Source organism: Acomys russatus, chromosome 10, assembly GCF_903995435.1.
Source record: "Acomys russatus chromosome 10, mAcoRus1.1, whole genome shotgun sequence".
NCBI classification, from domain to species: Eukaryota; Metazoa; Chordata; class Mammalia; order Rodentia; family Muridae; genus Acomys; species Acomys russatus.
The window spans coordinates 45,459,838-45,479,351 of NC_067146.1; the positions used below are offsets into that span (position 1 = coordinate 45,459,838).

The 19,514-nt window shown below is 35.6% G+C and overlaps 1 protein-coding gene across 3 annotated transcripts in view; it reads left to right on the plus strand.

The window, feature by feature from the left end:
* The window catches only part of Cacna2d1 (calcium voltage-gated channel auxiliary subunit alpha2delta 1), a 430,688-nt gene that overhangs the window by 252,596 nt on the left and 158,578 nt on the right, over positions 1-19,514 (plus strand). For all 3 annotated transcript variants that reach the window (XM_051152078.1, XM_051152080.1, XM_051152079.1), the window contains exon 5: positions 6,712-6,753. In XM_051152078.1, coding sequence (XP_051008035.1) covers positions 6,712-6,753 — 42 coding nt within the window. The remainder of the gene's footprint in view (positions 1-6,711; positions 6,754-19,514) is intronic.

The window sequence follows — 19,514 nt, forward strand, 5'->3', positions numbered from 1 at the left end:
ACTGCTCCTTGTGATCAGTAAAAATATGGAATAAATTGACATGGCCATGATACCTTTAACATTCTTTGAGGTGTTATTTTTTTCAACAGATTATTTTAGATTCTATTATTCACTACCATCATGTGATCCTTTATCTGTTCTTTGGTGTGATTATTTTCTGAGATTGATTATGATTAACTGAGAGATGGGCTGCTAATGGTAGAATGGAACAAATTAACATGACTTTCCTGCCAGGAGCTCTTGTAAGATGGCCAAGTGCTCTTAACTTTGATCAGAAGTCAAGGAGAGCTTTGTGTTGTCCAAGTCAATAGGAGGGACATGCTAAGTGAAAGGTTTTCTTGCATTAAGTATTAATGGGTTTGATGATTATGCCCAAAGCTTCACTGGAGCTGCAGACTGAAGCAGAATAGAGCCTCCCACACCAGCTCGCTCACTTATGAGATGAAATGCCTTGGAGATTTGGGGCCTGTAGAAAATAACTTATTTATCTTCTCATCTCCTACTTTTGCCTTTTCTCCAATGTGTCAAGCGTTCTATTTATTAAATTCATCTGCAGCACTGAAATAGCTCTGGGGCAGATTACTATTAAAGTCTTTAAGATGAAGAAATAAATTGGTACTGCTCTTAATACTTAAAGAAACTGATCCTTGTTGAGGCCCACAATCCAAGAAACTCTGAAATAATTTTCCACTTGGAGTTTCTTCTTGGTGTGTTCTAAAAATGGCCTATACTATATTTTACTTGAATCTTGTTCTGTATGAGTATGTGTATATATATATATATATATATATATATATATATATATATATGTATGTACATATTTTATACTTATGTGGTATTTGCACACATTTCCTTTACCCAAAACTTTTTAATCTACATATATTGCATGGAGTTTTACTATCTTAGTGCAGAATTTCTACCACTTCCCTACAGCTTTTGATATCTATTTATTAGACAGTACAGTTTAAGCGATATTCAAAGCACTCTTGTGTCATTGTGGAACATTGTCACTATCTAATCTGAAGCACTGTCATCTCTTCATTAAAAGTGCATTTCTTTTTTGTAGACACTGAATTAAGTAAGGGTGCTATTTCCAATTGTGTCATTAGTTTCACAATAAATATTAAGGATCAGATCTCATTGGGGAGCTATGCCACTACTCATAATAAAGGCTAGTGGATCTCTTAATTTTTTCTGTTGCCAATTTCTTTAGGTGGCTTTGACTTAATGATTAGTCAACGTATGCTGAGCTGTCTACTAATATTTCACTCCATGGGCACTATAATGGAACTTAACCCTATAGTGTTATAAATATGAAAATTACCTGAAAACTAAATATAAAATAAGCATAAGTAACAAGAATAAGTTTATATAGGAAAACATTGTTTTCCTCTCTAACTCTTTCATTAAGCTAATTATGTTAGCATTAAATTCAATTCATATTTTAAGATAAACTATAAAACAATATAAAATGAATGAGTTTCTCAAGACTAAATACTATCTGGTGAGTGCTTTTAGCATAGAATTTAAAGTCTCTAGGTAATAGTAGTCTCTGTGTTCCTAAAGGCAGCGTGCCCAGGAGAATGCTGGGAAAGGCAAATACTTAATTCAGATCTAAAGACAGGTGCTACTATCAGTTTAGTCTCCACTGTAGCCTTCCGTTTATAAAACAGAGACAGCTGCTATAGATACATAACATACTGATTTCATCAGCAATTAGGTTCTCAAACACAACAAGAAAGACATCATGTGCTTAGGTACCATCACAAGGCTTGGTATAGATAAAACTTCACTAGACATCTATTTTTATGAACAAAATGTTAAAACTTTATACATGAATTTGTATTCCTGATTTTTCTTTATATACATATAATAGCTGTAAACATTTGTAAAGGACACATAACTAAACACTTTCGCAGTAGTCACCTCGTTTATTTTCTATAATGTGAATAGTCACACACTACGCCCGTTGCCTTACTGTCTGTCTCTTCTCCTTAACACAAACGTGGATGCCCACAATGTCTTCAGTCCAGTGACTTGGTGACAGGGACAACAAATACAATTCTGTTCATGTTTTCCCTTTCCCTTTCTTATCAATTTCACTCCTCAATATGCTCATCAATCTGCACAATAAATTAATATAAGGACATGAGAGCGCTGTAAGGACTGCCCTTTAGAAACATTTCCACACACTCATGTACATGCACAACTAAGCTTGCCAGCTCCCAAGGTTTTGGATTTACACAGTGTTGCTGTGGAGCTGGTTCACACTACACTTGTTCAGGACACAGGAAATAGACATGAGGTCTGTGGTTTCTGGGCCAAATTGTTATTCATATATTTAATAAAATTTGACTAACCCATGACTTAAGCTAAACTGTAGATCTTAGCATGCAAAAATATGAACATATCTCATCTTAAATAAAGAATATCTATCGTTTCAGCTGATTTAATTTGAAAGTCAGGAATGAGAAAATGAATCAAAATTCTGCTTTAAAAAACATTAGTAGAAACTACAGCTACATGTAATACAACAGGCTGTGCAGTACCTGTGTATCAGGAAAGAAAAAGGATTATCAGATTTTACAGAAAGCTAACCTCCATTGGAATGTTGATAGTGTCATGCATTTTGGGTGTGGATTATAAATTCATAACTTTTGGCTCCAATCCTTAAATCACCCTCCGCAGGTTCTTATTTCTGCAGGGAAGCTTGGTTCTCAAACCTCAGACTTTTAAAATTGCTATTCATCAGAGACCGCCTTATATAGAAAACTGGCATGCAGAAGCTGTCACTCATAATATACATTTTTAAGATGGAGTAGCCTATTTTTCCCAGATTTGATTTTGGATTCCCAATTGATATCAAGAGACTAACATAATTTATCTCCTAACTTACTAGGGGACGTTTTAAATTTCACCAAGCAGCAGTATTATATTAGAGTGGACCATATAAATAAATTTATTTCAAGGAGATAATACACATAGAACTTACTCACTTAAAGTCAGAAGCAAAACAATTTGTTTTTGTCATCTGAGATGACTTAATTATGAAAAATGGCCCTCTGCAGGTTTCACCAATCCATGGTCTAGTTGAAGCTGTACCTAACTCTGAATGCCACTGAAACTACAGTGCCTGTTTGGACTGTTTTCTTACAGCTAATGAGGAAATAATGAAACACATGACACTGTTAAAAATTGTAATGTAAATATCTGTGTTTTCCAGGGGTGTTAGGTCACACCTGTGGAAGGGATTGCAACTCACAGACTGACACCACTGTCCTAAAGCCATGTCACATTTACCAGTGGAGAAGGCGTAGGGTGTCAGTTGTCAGGCATGAACATTCCAGTAAGGTCTGGCACCTTCCCAACCTGAGATATGGATTTAGATTAGTGCTTCATCATTTTCTTATCTTCTATAAAGACACATTTGTCCTATTAAAATATTTATATGTAGAGCATGGAAATGTTCTTACTATATTAAGAATTAACTCTTTTAAAATACTAAATATTCCATATCTGGCTCCCACTAGGAATGTGGATATTTAGTTTGTATTATAACTTTATGCCTAATTCAGTATAACATAAGTTTATATATAGTTTGTACATCACGATACATTCAACTTTTAAGTATACATATATATATACCATTTGCTTTTTTCTTTTGTTCACTTTTAAATGTCAAGTAGAATGCATGATATTATCCCAAAGCCAGAAGACCTGGTATAAATGAGTAAAATGTAAATAAATATTAGATTAATCATTTTCAGAAGCCGTTTTAGGAAAAATGAACGATTTCTGAAAGTACAGTTAAATAACAGGATTTATGTAAAATGTAGTACAGTAAAAATAGGAATACATTAGAAATCTTCAAACTTGGAATTTTTAAGAGTTTAGCTTTACTTCGTTAATTTAAATTGTGTGTACTATTCATCTTAGCAGAATCAACATATTTAGTTTGAGTCACTCCTAGAATTCCTTGTCATGCTTGAACCCTCTTCTGACATCCTCACAATTAGAAGGCTTAACCTCTTTATATGGTCACATGTAGGAAACAATAGAGTCTCTTAACTCTTGTCCTGTCAAACAAATGTAGCCCCATACCCCCAGCTTGTGCTGTGTTGTTGAGATGCTTCCAGTAAGAGAAGATGGGTAAAATCTGTCTCCTGTCTTTCCTGACATGGCACGGCAGTGTATATGTAGGATGGTTTCACTGACAAGATGGTGCTGAAGTGCTTGGAATTTAACACAGCTTCACGTTGTTTTCTAGTGTTCTGATGTCGTAAATGCAAGAAGCATGTGATACAAAATGAAGTCTACAACCGAGATTAGCTTAACTTCCTCTGTGTTAAATTGTTGCCGGGATCCACGTTCTAATCTGAAAATTGTCTATGACACGTAGTGGCTGCATTCCAAGTGGAATCAATGAAGTGCTGATTAGTTGTCGGTCTCAGGGGAGCTTGGAAGCATCTCCTACTTTTGTATTTATCTCACTCACAAGGGATTCCATAAGAAATTTCAGGAATTGGAAATTCTGTGCTCCTGAAAGTCCACTACCCAGTCACTTCAAAAATTGAATTATATTTAGATATAATTTAATATATATTTTTTTATATTTTATAAATATATTTTATATTATATATATTTATATAAATCAAATTTAACTCAATCTTTTTTGTTTCTTTCTTTCTTTTTTTTTTTTTTTTTTTTTTTTTTTTTTTTTTGGTTTTTCGAGACAGGTTTTCTCTGTGTAGCCTTGGCTGTCCTGGACTCTCTTTGTAGACCAGGCTGGTCTCAAACTCACAAAGATCTGCCTGCCTCTGCCTCCTGATTGCTGGGATTAAAGTCATGTGCCACCATACCCAGCTCTCAATCTTTTCTTAAATAATTCCAGTTTATAGGCTTTAGTCCATGTAGTGAACCAAATTCTCTAATATTTAAAGTTTGGGTTCTTCAGTCTTCATAGAGACTAGCATAGATTCTTCAGTCTCAAGGTAGTGTTTTCAAATCAACAACAAAAGGAGAGATCTGGTTTCTATTTTTAATAAACTGAGGGGGAAAAAGGTGTTTTCCTTCGTGAATATGCATACATATAGGCATACACTCAGACTTGTGAACACATGAAAATAGTGACAGTTTTTACAAGGTTTAGTGTGTGTGTGTGTATGTGTGTGTGTGTGATTGCTTGAGTGCGTGAAAATGCCCAAGTCCTTCAGAGGGCTTCCGGTTTCCTGGAGTTAGAGTTACAGGTGGTCACGGCCATCGTAGCCATCTTACGTTGTTATTGGGAAATGAATTCCAGTTCCCTGAAAAGAGCAGTAAACACACTTAACTGTTGAGCCATTATCTCCAGACGTCCAATGTGACATCATTAACCAGTTTTTCCTAAGTGTCATGACTTAATTTTAGAAGAATCCAAGGGTAAAAACTTAGTATGTTTTAAAAATTACAGCCCAAGTAAGTGACCTTTAAAAAATGTGAATTCTAAGTTTGTTATTAATTCACTTTTAGGGTGACTTATGCTGCTAGATGTTTGTGAGAGACAGAAAATGTATTTTTATGTAGTATCCAGTTTATTACTGCAGACACACAGACACACTGCAGACAACAAGAAAAGGAATTTCAAATCCCGACAGTCATTTTGTTTTTGTATTGTCCTCCTGAAGCATCGTTATGGTCCTCTTTTATTTTTTCAGCATCTCGGAATCCAGACAGATGGATCAACAGTTAGGAGCACTGGTGCTACTTGCAGTAGACTTGTGTTCAGTTCCCAGAGAATGCACTGCAGCTCATCAGTTCCCGGGGATACAACACTCTTTCTGACCTCTGCAGGCACTAGGCCTGCATACGGTACACATATGTGCATGGGTCAAAACCAGCTCACATAACATACAATAAATCTAAAAATACACACTTTCAGTGTATTTTAACAAAATCATGTTTAGAGTTATGTTTATTCTTGCTGAAGTATAAATAACAATTTACAAATTTATTAGAATAGAAGAAAATAATTCCAATATATAATTTGATTCTTAAACAATTTTATACTTATATAATTTGGTATTCTTTACTATCTGAATGCATTTACCTAAATCTCATGAAAATATTCTGACATTTATATTATGTCTTCAAGAATTGACACTGTGGAGAGTTATATATGAAGATTAAAAACTTTTTAATATACCTGGCTATGGTGGCACATGCCTAGAATCCCAGACTCATAGAGGCAGAGACAGGTGGATCTCTGTGATTTTTGAGGCCAGCCAGGTCTACAGAGTGAGTCCAAGACAGCCAAGCTACACAGAGAATGGCCCCTGCACAAAAAAAAAAAAAAAAAAAAAAAAAAAAAAAAGCACTAATATAAAAATTGCCTACCTAATTTTATGATGTTTATTTATCATATTTATGGTTTTATCTGTGTGTGTCAAGAATGCACTCCATATATGAAACCCACTTGTGCTTTTTTCTTGGACAGTGTTTTTCAACCCTGTGCTGAGATGGTATCTCCACTCTAAGACATGCTGTTATGGTTGTTCTGGTGTACTGCTTTAGTGTTTCTGAGTATGTCTGGGGATCTGTGGGCTTCACAGAATATATTATAAACACAGTATCATGAAGGGATTGCTACTTAAAATATTTAAAAAATGCATTGATTTCTAGATACAGTATTTCTGGCTTATACTTTGTAATCAACACTTTCTTTTTTCTTTTTAGAGCAATGAAGTTGTTTACTACAATGCAAAGGATGATCTTGATGTGAGTATTAAAATATTCTTCATTGAATTATTTCCTATGATAAAAGATTGATTTTTAGCACCTGGAACTGGATTTGACCCATTGAAAGAGACTGTTAGATGACAAAAGCAAAACATTAGTTAGATGTGTCAAGGTGACGGTCAGTGTAAACACTTTGTACTGACTGCTCACCGGCCTTCCTATATGAGAAATGGCAGTTTAATTTCCTGTTTCTGAACCAGCACACCTCGTAAGTACCTCAATGTGTGTTACAGTGTCACAGTTATATATGTGTATCCCATTTGCAAGATTGAGCATAGATATTAATAGATTCATCTCTATGTCCTGGGTAATGTCGGTGGGGTCACCGTAAATCTGGTATGTCTGAACAGCATATACCAATGTGAACTATTTTTAAAATCCAATGCCAATGACATCCCCAAACTGCTAACAAGTGATCCTGGCTGATCTGACTTTTAAGACATAATGGCTAAGATGGTTACAGTTCATTGACAACTTGACATTACTAGGAATCTCCTAGATGAAAGGCCAGTGGGCCGACCTGTGAGGGATTCTGTACATAGGTTAGCTGTAAAGGATTATTTTACTAATATTAATGGTGCTGGGTAGACCAACCTTACCTGTGGGAGGTTCTCTTCTTGAGAGTGAGTTTCTGCACTGCATGAGTGGAAGAAATGGGGCTCAGTGCTAACATTCATTTATCTTTTCTTCCTGACTATGGACACATAGTCAGCTGCTTCAAGATCATGCACATGCTTTTCTTGCCACAATAGCAGTTGCATTACATTCTGATCCCAAATAAAACTCCTTCCTTAATTTGCTTTCATTAGAGCATTAGCACGGTAATGGGTAAAGTAATATATGAGAGTTTCATAATAAGACATATGTGTGTGCGTGCGTGCGTGCGTGCGTGTGTGTTGCTTCAGAATATAATCAAGAGCCCTGCATGTGCTCTATCACTGAGCAGTACTCTTGACATCTTACATAATATTTCTTAAATGAATGTTTTTACCATGAGTGTTTAAATGTTTGAGAATATGAATTATTTTTAAATATTAAGCTATATATAATTTTGCCACTTGTTCATGGAGATTGGAAAGGCATTTCATTTATTTATGATGGTACCATTTCTAAACTTGGAGTTTATATTTAAGATTATAAACTTTCTTAGTTGATTAGTTGCATTGGAAAAATATTTATATATAATTGTTTATCCACAAGTGTATTTTGAAGCCCTGTTATATTCGTAAGAACTAGAATTCATCATTAAATAAAATGCAGGACTGTTATAAAATTACTGTTTGTCATCTTTGCTTTTCTGTCTGAATAAAAAGCATTCTTTCAATAGTCTGTAGGAGAATGAAAACATGGAAAATAAATAGTTGGCCTTCCTAGTCATTAAAAAAACAAACATAAATGTATTTTATTGAAACCACAACTTCCAAATTATGCAACCTACTAATATCTTCAAATATCAAATTAAACTGAGTACTAAATTTTCTGATATCCTATTAACCGCCTTTCACAAATTATCTTAATTTGCATAATAACACTATGAAAACCACGTGTTCCCCTTTTATAGATTTAAAACCTTGGTTTCTTTTTTACATTATTTCTTTTAATTTTATGTAAATGGGTATTTTGACTGTATATGAGTTTGCATGTATGTACGTGCAACATATGTGAGCCTGGTGCAAACAGAGGTCTGAAGGTCATAGCAGGTCCCCTAGAACCAGAGCTACAGATGGTTGTCACTTGCCGTGTGGGTGCTTGGAGTCAAATCCATCTCCTCTGAAAAGTAGGAAGTGCTCCTCACTGATGACCCCTCTCACCATCTCCAGAGTGCTTCTTTGTAAAGGGCTAATCATCTCTATAGACACAGGTGGTTTCCGTGTGGTATCAGACACAGGTGTTCCCATGTGATAGCATTCCTATTATAAAGACTGCATGTGCAACCTTAATGATACAGAATGGTCTTTAAAGACTGTCAGCAAATACAAAATGTTTTTATGGTTTACCGAGTGGTGTCAGAATAAAAGTTGAATTACAATTAGTATTAGTTATTTGAAAATACTTTGATCACAAATTTGAAGGAGAGCTAGGGAGATTCAAGAGAAGCTTTGGAGGGAAAAGTGAAGAAGATGATGTAATTATGATCAAAAAGAGAAAAAAATACAACAAAATACGAAAATCGTCATCAATTTTTTATAGTAGTACATTAATTATCTCCTTTACTAAACATTCAATTCATAAAACATTGACACTGGTTTTTATAATACTAAATCTTCTAGAATGTGTTACTTTGTAATAATATCATGAAGTATGTCAAATAAATATTTTGTTGTAACACTTATACAAGTAGTTACATTTTATGCCAAGAAGTTTTGCTTAGTTAGATTTGCTTGGTAGTCAAGATTTTCCTTTTATGTTACATAGAAATAGAGTACTTTTTGTTCAAGGTTATAATGAGTCACACAGAAACTTAACACTGACTTTTAGCAGTAAGCAATGACCTCATTTTCAGTCACAGTGTGTCAAGGTTAGAATATTCATTCACCACGGGTGGAAAATTATTAATGAGTTTTGTAGTTGGAGTCCTGAAATCACAGCCAGTGTTTTCTCCCCAGTCTACATGCAGAGATGTTTTTCGAATAGTGAGTTGAAATACCTTTGGCATTATTTATCCTCTTTGTATAGAAAGAAAACTCTGTCATGGAGAAAAGGATCAATGGAAATCCAGCTATTGAATGTGATTTGTATTTTGAACTTCTTCATCCCAACCAAAATAAAGGAATTATACTGTTATATTTTATAATTGTTATAGAAAATGATGCATTATCCAAATTAGACATAAGACAGGCTTCAGGAAAATTAATCAAAAGCTTACGGATATCAAAGAGCTCAGACACTATTATCAGTGTTTGGAAGGCGAAGATGTGTTTTTTATGTCCATAGTAATAGAGATGTTGGCAGAGAATATATGTAATATAAAGAAAACAGTAGGACTCATAGACCCAGTCATGCGCAGATAAGTCCTTTAATTCTAATTACTCACGCGTTATTAAATCCGATTAAAGCTCCAGACGTTTTGCTGAGGAGTTGACTCTGGTTAATGTGCCTGTTGCCCAGGTGTGAGGACTGGAGGAGTTCTGACACCCCGCACCCTCTTACAAAGTTGGTGTTGGGACAAGTATCTGTAATCCTATCTCCAACCTGCAGGCTTGCTGCTCAGCCAGTGCAGCCAGTGCATGAAGTGAAAGACAGATCCTTCCTCAAACAAGATTGTCAGCAGTTAAGAGCCCTGCCTACTCTTTCAGAGGTCCTGAGTTCACTTCCCAGCAACCCCATGGTGGCTCACAACCATCTATAATGTGATCTGATGCCCTCTTCTGGCCTGTAGGGGTACAAGCAGGCAGAGCACTGTATACATAATAATAAATAAATAAATCTTTAAAAAGAAAAAAGAAAAGGGATTGAAAAGACACTTGACATTGGCTTCTGTTATCCACAGGCACCAAGCTCACATAAATGTGCATGCATGTATAACCCCCAACCAAGTTATTTTTCATCTAAGACATAATGTAGTTGACTAGTGCTGTTCTGAGTACACCCAATCCCTAACCTGGATTCTGAGGAAAGTAAGTATTTCTAAGGAGAATATACTTGGTATTTGTAAAGAATATAGCCATATTATGGAGTTTAGGATTTATAAGGAAGAGGAAAGTTATCCAAATATTTCTTAGGCTCTTACAAAGTCATATTAGTTCTTTAATTTTTAACTTTTAAAGCTTTCCATTAACATATCTTTCATTTTACTTTTTTTTCTGTCTTGTTTTTGAGAGACAGGTATAAGATTGGCTGGCTTTACAGTCATATGAAATCATGACCAACCTGCCAACTATTCAAATAATGATTTATAAGCTGGTAAAATTATTTACTGTATTATTGAATAGATGTCAGACAATAATTTGAGTTGGCAAGATCCCATGAACTGACTCTTCTGCTGAAGAGGTTAAATTTCACTTCTTGAACATTCAAATGCAGAGCAGTGTAATTAATGTATTTGTGTTTTAACACGTTTTAATGAAAATTTCTAGTTTGTTTGTAGGTTAGGTTCCCAGAAAGTAGTTCTGTTGTTAGAAATTTCAGATATGTATATAACCATTTGCAGAAAGATTAGACCAAACTCCACTGTTCACCTTAATTTACAAAGTAATAATTTCCTGTAGCACTGCTTGCCATTATATTAAAAGAGAATTTACACATTAAAATTGCTTTTTCAATGCTTGGATTAGTTTCATCTACCAATATTCACATCTTGGCCACATGTAGAGGAAGCTTGTTGTTCAAAATTCTGTTATTCTATCAGCATTATGACCTTGTTGAAATACTGTAAGTGATCTTCAATTTATCTGTAAAGTGTAAATGTCAATATATATTTCTTAATGTTGGCCAAGCTAAATTTTTTTCACAGCTATTTCAGTAGCAGTTGCCTGAAACATTTAAATGTTATTAGCTCATGACCATATTAGTAAATCTGAATACTTTCATAAATATAAGGTTTTTATAATAAATTATACTATTTTTGTTTGTAGCTAAGATATTATGAAGGATATTAGTATTAACTTTTAACACATTTACTATATGTTTACATAGGAAATTTGAACTGATTTAAAATACAAATTCAAAGGTTATAGAGACCTGAACATCCAAGAGAAGGTGCTAGAGAGATGTTTTTATGCATAAAAGAACCTTTTGCTCTTCCAGAGGGCCTGGATTTCATTAGGAAAACTCACACTGGGTTGTTCACAGCAGCATGTAACTTCAGTTTTGTTAGATCTGATGCACTCTGCTGGCTTCCACTGGCCGCTGCACTCACATGCACTGCACAGACACATAGACACCACACATGCACACACATGCACATACACACACACACACATGCATGCCCACACACACATATGCACACATGCATGCACACACAGTTACATCAACAAAAACTAGGGAAGCGTGTAAACCATTTTTCGAAGTGTTTGAGAAAATAAGATTTTCCTTGTACGTAGATGCTTACTTAAAACTGGTGTTATGCATGTAGTTCCTATTCAAAACAATAATATAATTAGTCAAAATTATATTTTGGTCAAATGACCTAATAGGTGTTAAGTTATTTTCAGAAGAATTTTGAGAAATAATATGGCTGCCACAAAACTGTGCTAAATTTGAACCTGGATTGAACATAAGATGATCCTATATAACCTACTATAGTTTATTTGAATTTTCTTATCAGATTTTGAAAATTTATGAGGAAATTTGACAGGATTAACTAGATACCCACTAGCTTTTTTATTTCAGAAACATAAACTTCCAAAAGTATGTTGAGTCTTCCCTTCTGTAACTTTCTGGGTTCCAAAGCTAGTGTGGGAATTCATAGTCTTTCAACTAGCCAGGATATCTTTTGCTTTTCCTGTTTTTCATCTCAGTCTTGATCTCTCTCTCTCTCTCTCTCTCTCTCTCTCTCTCTCTCTCTCTCTCTCTGTCTGTCTCTCTCTGTCCTTCTCTCTCTGTCTCTCTCTCTTCCTCTACCTCCTCCTCTTTTTGCCTCTCTCCACTCTCTCTCACCTTCCCTCCCTCCCTCCCTCCCTCCCTCCCTCCCTCCCTCCCTCCTATCTTACCACAAAAGTAGGAGGGCCCTTAGAGAAAATCCCCTTCCTATACAGAGCCTATTTGAAAAGATACACTTGTCATTTTTTATTACAGGCATTGTTTTCAGCCTATAATGAACTGCAGGTTTAAAACAAAATTTATATTTTCCCCTCAATATGAATAACCCAAGTAAAATATAAAAGACAGAATTTAAGTAAGAAAGGAGAGAGTAATAATTAGGAGATAAAAGTTGCTCTACATTTCTTCAGTTGCTTTTCTGAGTGCACTAGAGTTAGTGTCAACATTCCATCCACATAGCTTCTTATCATTCAAATGTAGTTAAATCTTTATTTTTTTTCATTTTTTTATTCTTATTTTTATATATTTTTTATTTTTTATTAATCTATTCTTGTTACATCTCAATGGTTATCCCATCCCTTGTATCCTCCCATTCTTCCCTCCCTCCCATTTTCCCCTTATTCCTCTCTCCTATGACTGTTCCTGAGGGGGATTTCCTCCCCCTGTATATGCTTTGGAGTGGAAAATACACTTTTATATGAAATGAACTTAAAATTATTTATTCTAATCTTTTCTAATGCATGCATTTTGATCACTACTACTAAATTGTTTTCTACAGTGGAAACATTATTCAGAAAAGATAATAAAGAACAGTAAATACTAACCTCTCATAATATAATTTTGGATTTTAAAGGGTTATGTTGTTTTATTTACATATTACACAGATTTCCTTATCCAATGATGTTGGACTTATATAGATGAAATGGTTTATTCATCTTCACAAAATGTTTTGCAGCATAGGTGAATTGATGGGCTACTCCATTCATGATTTTATATGTACGTTTGTATGTATGTATGTATGTATGTATGTATGTATGTATGTATGTATATGTGTGTGTATGTATGTATATGTATAGGTATTGCGTAAAAGTCATAATGCCAGTACACTGTTTTAGTTTGTATTAGGCTCCCCATTACAATTCTCTGTTTACAATTTCAAGGGACCACCGTATATATTAATACCTCACACAAAATTAATCAGTGGAACTAATTAGAATGCTAAATTAAGAAACTACTCATATTAAAATTATCCTCTGTGATTTCGATAGTGATATAAATAGCTGAAAGGTGGTTTAGTTATTCCTTGTACAAAGGACCGGACGACTGCACACTCTGAACCCTGGCTGCTGTTTTTACCTTTCTCCCTACTTCTGTGCTAGATGATTTGTTTTTCAGCTCCCCTGATTAGCAACATCATGGCCGTATTCCCTATTTCCCATACACTAACGTCAGTCATTTCCTTTCTTACTCGAAGACATTAATTTTTGGTTAGACACTAATGTCAAATATATGTAGGAATTATTTAAATGATCTCAACTTTTTGTTTCTAAAATTTAAATAGGCTTTTAATCATGCAATGCATTATGAATACATATATATTCCTAAACACTGTGTCTATGGATGCTTTCTATTACGGTCATTGAGTTTGTAGTGTTTAGTCTGGTATTTAAACACATGTGTGAATCTTGCTGGAACCTGCTAATCAGACAACTTTTGGTGTTGAAATGGCTTTCTTCTTGGAGGTTCCACCACCACCAAGCTTTACAAATGTTTCCTTTAGGTCTCCTCTCATAGCATTATTTCTCAAAGGGCAGCTTTGTGTGGTTAAAATTGCTGGCACAGCTCTAATAAAGCAGAGAACAATATATTCACCTATGAAATCTTATTCTTTCTCCAGCAGTCTCTGCGTCTACACTGAAATCTCATCTGATGTAACTATGAAAAAGGCTTAAGAAACTAATATTACAGATATGTTCTAAGCATTTTTCTTCCTATTCTCCACATTTAATTTATTTCTTAGAGGGCTCATTTTTTTTTACTCTCCACACCTCACCCTAGGTCTATATTAGTCACTGTAATCCAAAAAATAATTTAAATATGCACATTTAAAAAAATAGTTGATCTTGTGAATTTCTCTTGATCATAAATTACATTTTTAATGTCATTCTCTGCTCTTTAGACACTAATATGATCCACTGGAAGGAAACTAAAGTAAAAGCTAGCCTCTGCACCTTTCCTAGTCATAAAATGAGACAGGTCTTTCTTTTTTAAAAACTAACAACACAAGGAACAGTTGATGGGAACACTGGAAAGCTTCAATTAAGCAGGAATCATATCACAGTAACAAAGACACAGATGCTGGTCTCTGAGTTGGAGTCACGTTATCTTTTTCGGGCAAGAAAAGAAAACAACATTAAATACATGGTTAGTCCTTGCAGAGAACAATCCAGGTATACACATGACACCTGAAAAGCAGAACGCAAAGCTGCCATGGATAAACGCTCATCAGAATAAGAAAGCTGAGCAACACAAATTATTCATATACAATGCACTCAATCAACTAAAGAAATGTTTGTAAAAATGCTTAAAAAGTGGCGATTTTTTTAGAAAGATGGTTATGATGGAGCTCAAGAAGCAGAGATGTAAAGTGCAACATTTGTATCTGCAAAGACTGAGCCACAGCCTGGGGAGTAGACAGCAATTAGGTCTGTGGTGTAATCTGTGTACAGTGGCAGATGTGGGTGGCCTACAGTGCTTCAGACAAAGGGTGTTAAAAACCAAGAAACATTTATAGTAAAACGTTGCTCAAGGACATCCCAGAGGACATCTCTAGTAGACAGTTAAATATTTAATTTGGTTGCTTAGAAGAATTCCTTTAGAGTTTTATGTTTAGCTTGCAAGTCGAATTTGAAAATAAGCATCTGAAATTCTCCTAAGAAGTGTGAAACTACATGTATACAACAGGGCCAGATTCAACTAAATATTTAATTTTCTGACGTTAGGCATTATTCAACATAACAGTTAGTTTGACTACTTTCCTAGGTGGTGTGCCCTTCAGCCTGTCATAGTCCCCCTGCCTACCTCTCACTGCTTTACCCTCAACCTGCTTCACACTTGAAACAACAGAGAAGAAGCAATTTTTAAAAAGGCTTAAATACAGCATAGAAATCCTAGAACAACAACATATAATGGCCCAGGGAGCAGGAGGATTTGGGGAGTGTTAGATGGACCAGTGGCTGCAGGGGTAGCTTCATATCAGAAATAAGTCACAGCAAGGCCACAAATGCATTTCCCACAGGCACCAAGATGGAATTTAGGCTCTCCAGATTCTATGTTCTTCAATGTGTCCCATGCTGGCATGTCACCACGTTTATATTTGTCATGAAGAAAGATAGGTCCAAGCGCAGTGTTCCTGTGATGGTGATCCATAGCCACGCTCAAAGCAAAACAGGTATTTAAAGGTGACCAGTGGTTTACTTAGAATGTGCCCTTGCTTGCACCTCTCTGAATGAGCCAGTTTGTGGGGGAGCCATCTGGAAACCCTTAAAGGACTCTTTTCAGATAACTACTCAGGGACATTTTGTAATATATTTGCACTTTTATTTCAATCAATGATATTTTTATTCACCTTGTAGCTATAAAATAAATATCTGTTGACAGACAGACTTAAGGAAGCCATGTCCAAGGGGCGCATAGAGTTGTTGTTCAGCAGGGATTGTAGAATGTGTTCAGGGAGGCACGCGTTGAAACAGAAGTGAAAGGATAACTTGACTTAATTACTTGACAATTATAACTCTCATAGAAGGACAAGGTGCCCGGCCATCCTGGAAACAGGACCACCTAGCCACATAGAGTTAAACTGTTCTAGTCTCTGCTGACATCGTCACTTCTCCAAATAACTGATCAATGAGTGCTATAAGTTTTCCAATCATATGCAATGTATTTATTTTAAAAATTGGTTCCTGTAGCATTTTCCTTTCTATGGAACAAGTGACCCTCCTTCCTCGCCATGCCCTGGAAGCTTGTAACTCATGGCTGGCTTTGTGGAAAATGCCTTCACTCTAGAACTATGGGCACAGTGCTAGCTCTTATCTACCAAACCTTTAGCACCTTGATGTAGGCCCTTATTAGGTATGGTTCCTTTTTCTGGTATTTTCCTTAAAAATTTAAAGCTAATTATATGACTTCCATTCCTGAAATTTCAGAATGTGACTCTGCTTGATTTTTTTTTTTTTTTAAGAGCAAGGCATGTATGTATAATTACTGTGCACATCCTAATAGCAAAGTGAGGGCTTTTCAGAGGCACCACTACCCAGGTGTGAATCACTGCCCTTCCCTTCTCTAGCAGAGATGGTAAAAGCCACGTGATCTCTTCTTTTGCATCATCTGTTCTGTACAATGTAGGTGGCAGTAATACACTACAGGTGATGTAAATCATTTACAACACTGTTGGCTTTGCATGTAATTTCTAAACAGTATAAATGATATCACAATCAAATTTAAGCTGATTTTATGACCAAAGGGTCAGGGGGAGAAATGTTAGTCACAATAAAAGGGAATTTAATCTCTGAATTTGTGTCATTTAAGACAATCCATATGCTAAATAGAATTCACAAATAAATCTTACAAAAATTTTGAGAAAAATGGTGGATACAAATCAGATGATCATGTTGATGTTCTTTAAGGCTCTAAATACTAAAAATTTAAAGAAAATTGAAAATACCATCAAATAAATAATTTCCCAGATATCTATTTAAAGTTTTCTATAAAGCCAATGTTTACTTAGACTACTCATTTGGCTTTTAGAGACATCTGTCCCAGTAAGTGCTCAAATTCCCTGAAGATAGCAGAGCAGATTGCTCAAGTGATCTGAGTTGTGCAGGTCTGAGCTGTTTCCTGCATTCTGGGAGTGAGCAGAAATAAGTCAGACGGTTTCAAACCCCTTAACCCATTGTGAAATATGTGTCTGACTATAATCTTAATGAAATATGCGTGGCCTGGGTATCTCATCTTATTACCTGGAATCGATTTATTTGCTTCATTTTATTTTAGTGACCATTTAAAAGTTTTGACCTGTCTGCGACATTTGTCTGATCGGTAGAGCTCCCTTGCATATTTATTTGCTTCCTTCTTGGTAGTCTCGTTTACTTTAAAACTAATTCTGCCATGGCATTTTATATACTGTCTCTTTATGAGCCCAGTGTTTAATGATTTAATTGTATAGAAACAGATGTGATTCTAGAAGGTGGTAGGGTTATATGGCGGTGACCTGCAGTGGTACTTTGGGAGCAGGAGATCCCTGCGAAGGAGCTGCTTCATGGGATGATTTTTAACATTTGTTTTCTGCAGTGTAGCAAATATTTTTCCCTGAAATTTCACATCTGTTTAAATGACAGCATCTCAAAGAGGTCTGAACATTCCTTAAACTTAATTATAGAGTTAGGGGAATATTTTCCACAGATGATTTCTAATGCTTGGTATGAGAGTTCCTGAGGTCCAGTCATCATCTATTTTGCTTACTTTAGAAATGCTTAACTAATATACAAAACAACAAAATATACATGTTAAAGGGATACCACTTAGAGTTCCAATAACTATGTATATAGTATAATATTTTAATCAGGTTGAAATTATTACATTAAACTTTCTTCATTGTGAAGACTTTAAATGTCCTAGTCCTGCCATTTAAAAACACACAGCTCTTTGTTGTTAAGGGCAGCTTCCCTACAGTTACAGAGTCTGCAAGAGCTAACGGTAGCAGGTGCACACTTAGTCCATTCTTCTACTGAGGGACACTTAGGCTGTTTCCATGTTCTGGCTATTATGTATAAAGCAGCTATGAATATGGTTGAGCATATGTCCCTGTTGTGTGGTAGGGAATTTTCTGGGTATATTCCAAGGACTGGGATAGCTGGGTCTTGAGGAAGCCCTATTCCCATTTTTCTGAGAAAGCACCAGATAGCTTTCCAAAGTGGTTGTACTAGTTTGCATTCCCACCAGCAATGAAGGAGTGTTCCTTTCTCTCCACATCCTCGCCAACATGTGGTGTCATTTGAGTTTTTGATCTTAGCCATTCTGATGGGTGTAAGATGGAATCTCAGTGTCGTTTTGATTTGCATTTCTCTGATGACTAACAAGGACGAACATTTCTTTAAGTGTTTCTCGGCCATTTGATATTCCTCTGTTGAGAATTCTCTGTTTAGTTCGAAGCCCCATTTCGCAATTGGGTTGTTTGGTTTTGTGGTGTTTAATTTCTTGAATTCTTTATATATTTTGGATATTAAACCTTTGTCAGATGAAGGGTTGGTGAAGATCTTTTCCCAGTCTGTAGGCTGCCGCTTAGTTCTACTGACAGTGTCTCCTGCCTTACAGAAGCTTCTCAGTGTCATGAGGTCCCATTTATTAATTGTTGACATTAAGGCCTGGGCTGTTGGTGTACTGTTCAGGAAGTTCTTTCCTGTGCCTATGTGACCCAGGCTCTTCCCCACTTTTTCCTCTAACTGAATTAATGTCTCTGGTTTTAAGTTGAGGTCTTTAATCCACTTGGACTTGAGTTTTGTGCATGGTGACAAATAAGGGTCTAATTGCATTTTTCTACATGTAGACCTCCAGTTAGACCAGCACCATTTGTTGAAGATGCTATCATTTTTCCATTGAATAGATTTGGCTTCTTTGTCAAAAATCAAGTGAGCAAATGTGTGTGGATTTATCTCTGGGTCTTCAATTCGATTCCATTGATCCACCGGCCTATTGCTTTGCCAGTACCATGTTGTTTTAATTACTGTTGCTCTGTAGCACAGCTTGAGATCTTTTATTGTATAGGATTCCTCCGGAGGATCTTTTATTGTATAGGATTGTTTTTGCTATTCTGGGTTTTTTTATTTCTCCATATGAATTTGAGATTTGATCTTTCAATATCTTCAAAATATTTTGTAGGTATTTTGATAGGGATTGCGTTGAATCTGTAAATTGCTTTTGGTAAGATGGCCATTTTTACTATGTTGATTCTCCCGATCCACGAACAAGGTAAATCCCTCCATCTTCTGATGTCATCTTCAATCTCTTTCTTCAGAGGTTTGAAGTTTTTTTCGAATAAGTCCTTCACTTGCTTGGTTAGAGTTACTCCTAGATGTTTTATATTGTTTGTGGATATCGTGAAGGGAGTAGTTTTCCTAATTTCTTCCTCTGCCTGTTTGTCATTTGTATACAGGAAAGCTACTGACTTTTTTGAGTTTATTTTGTATCCTGCCAATTTGCTG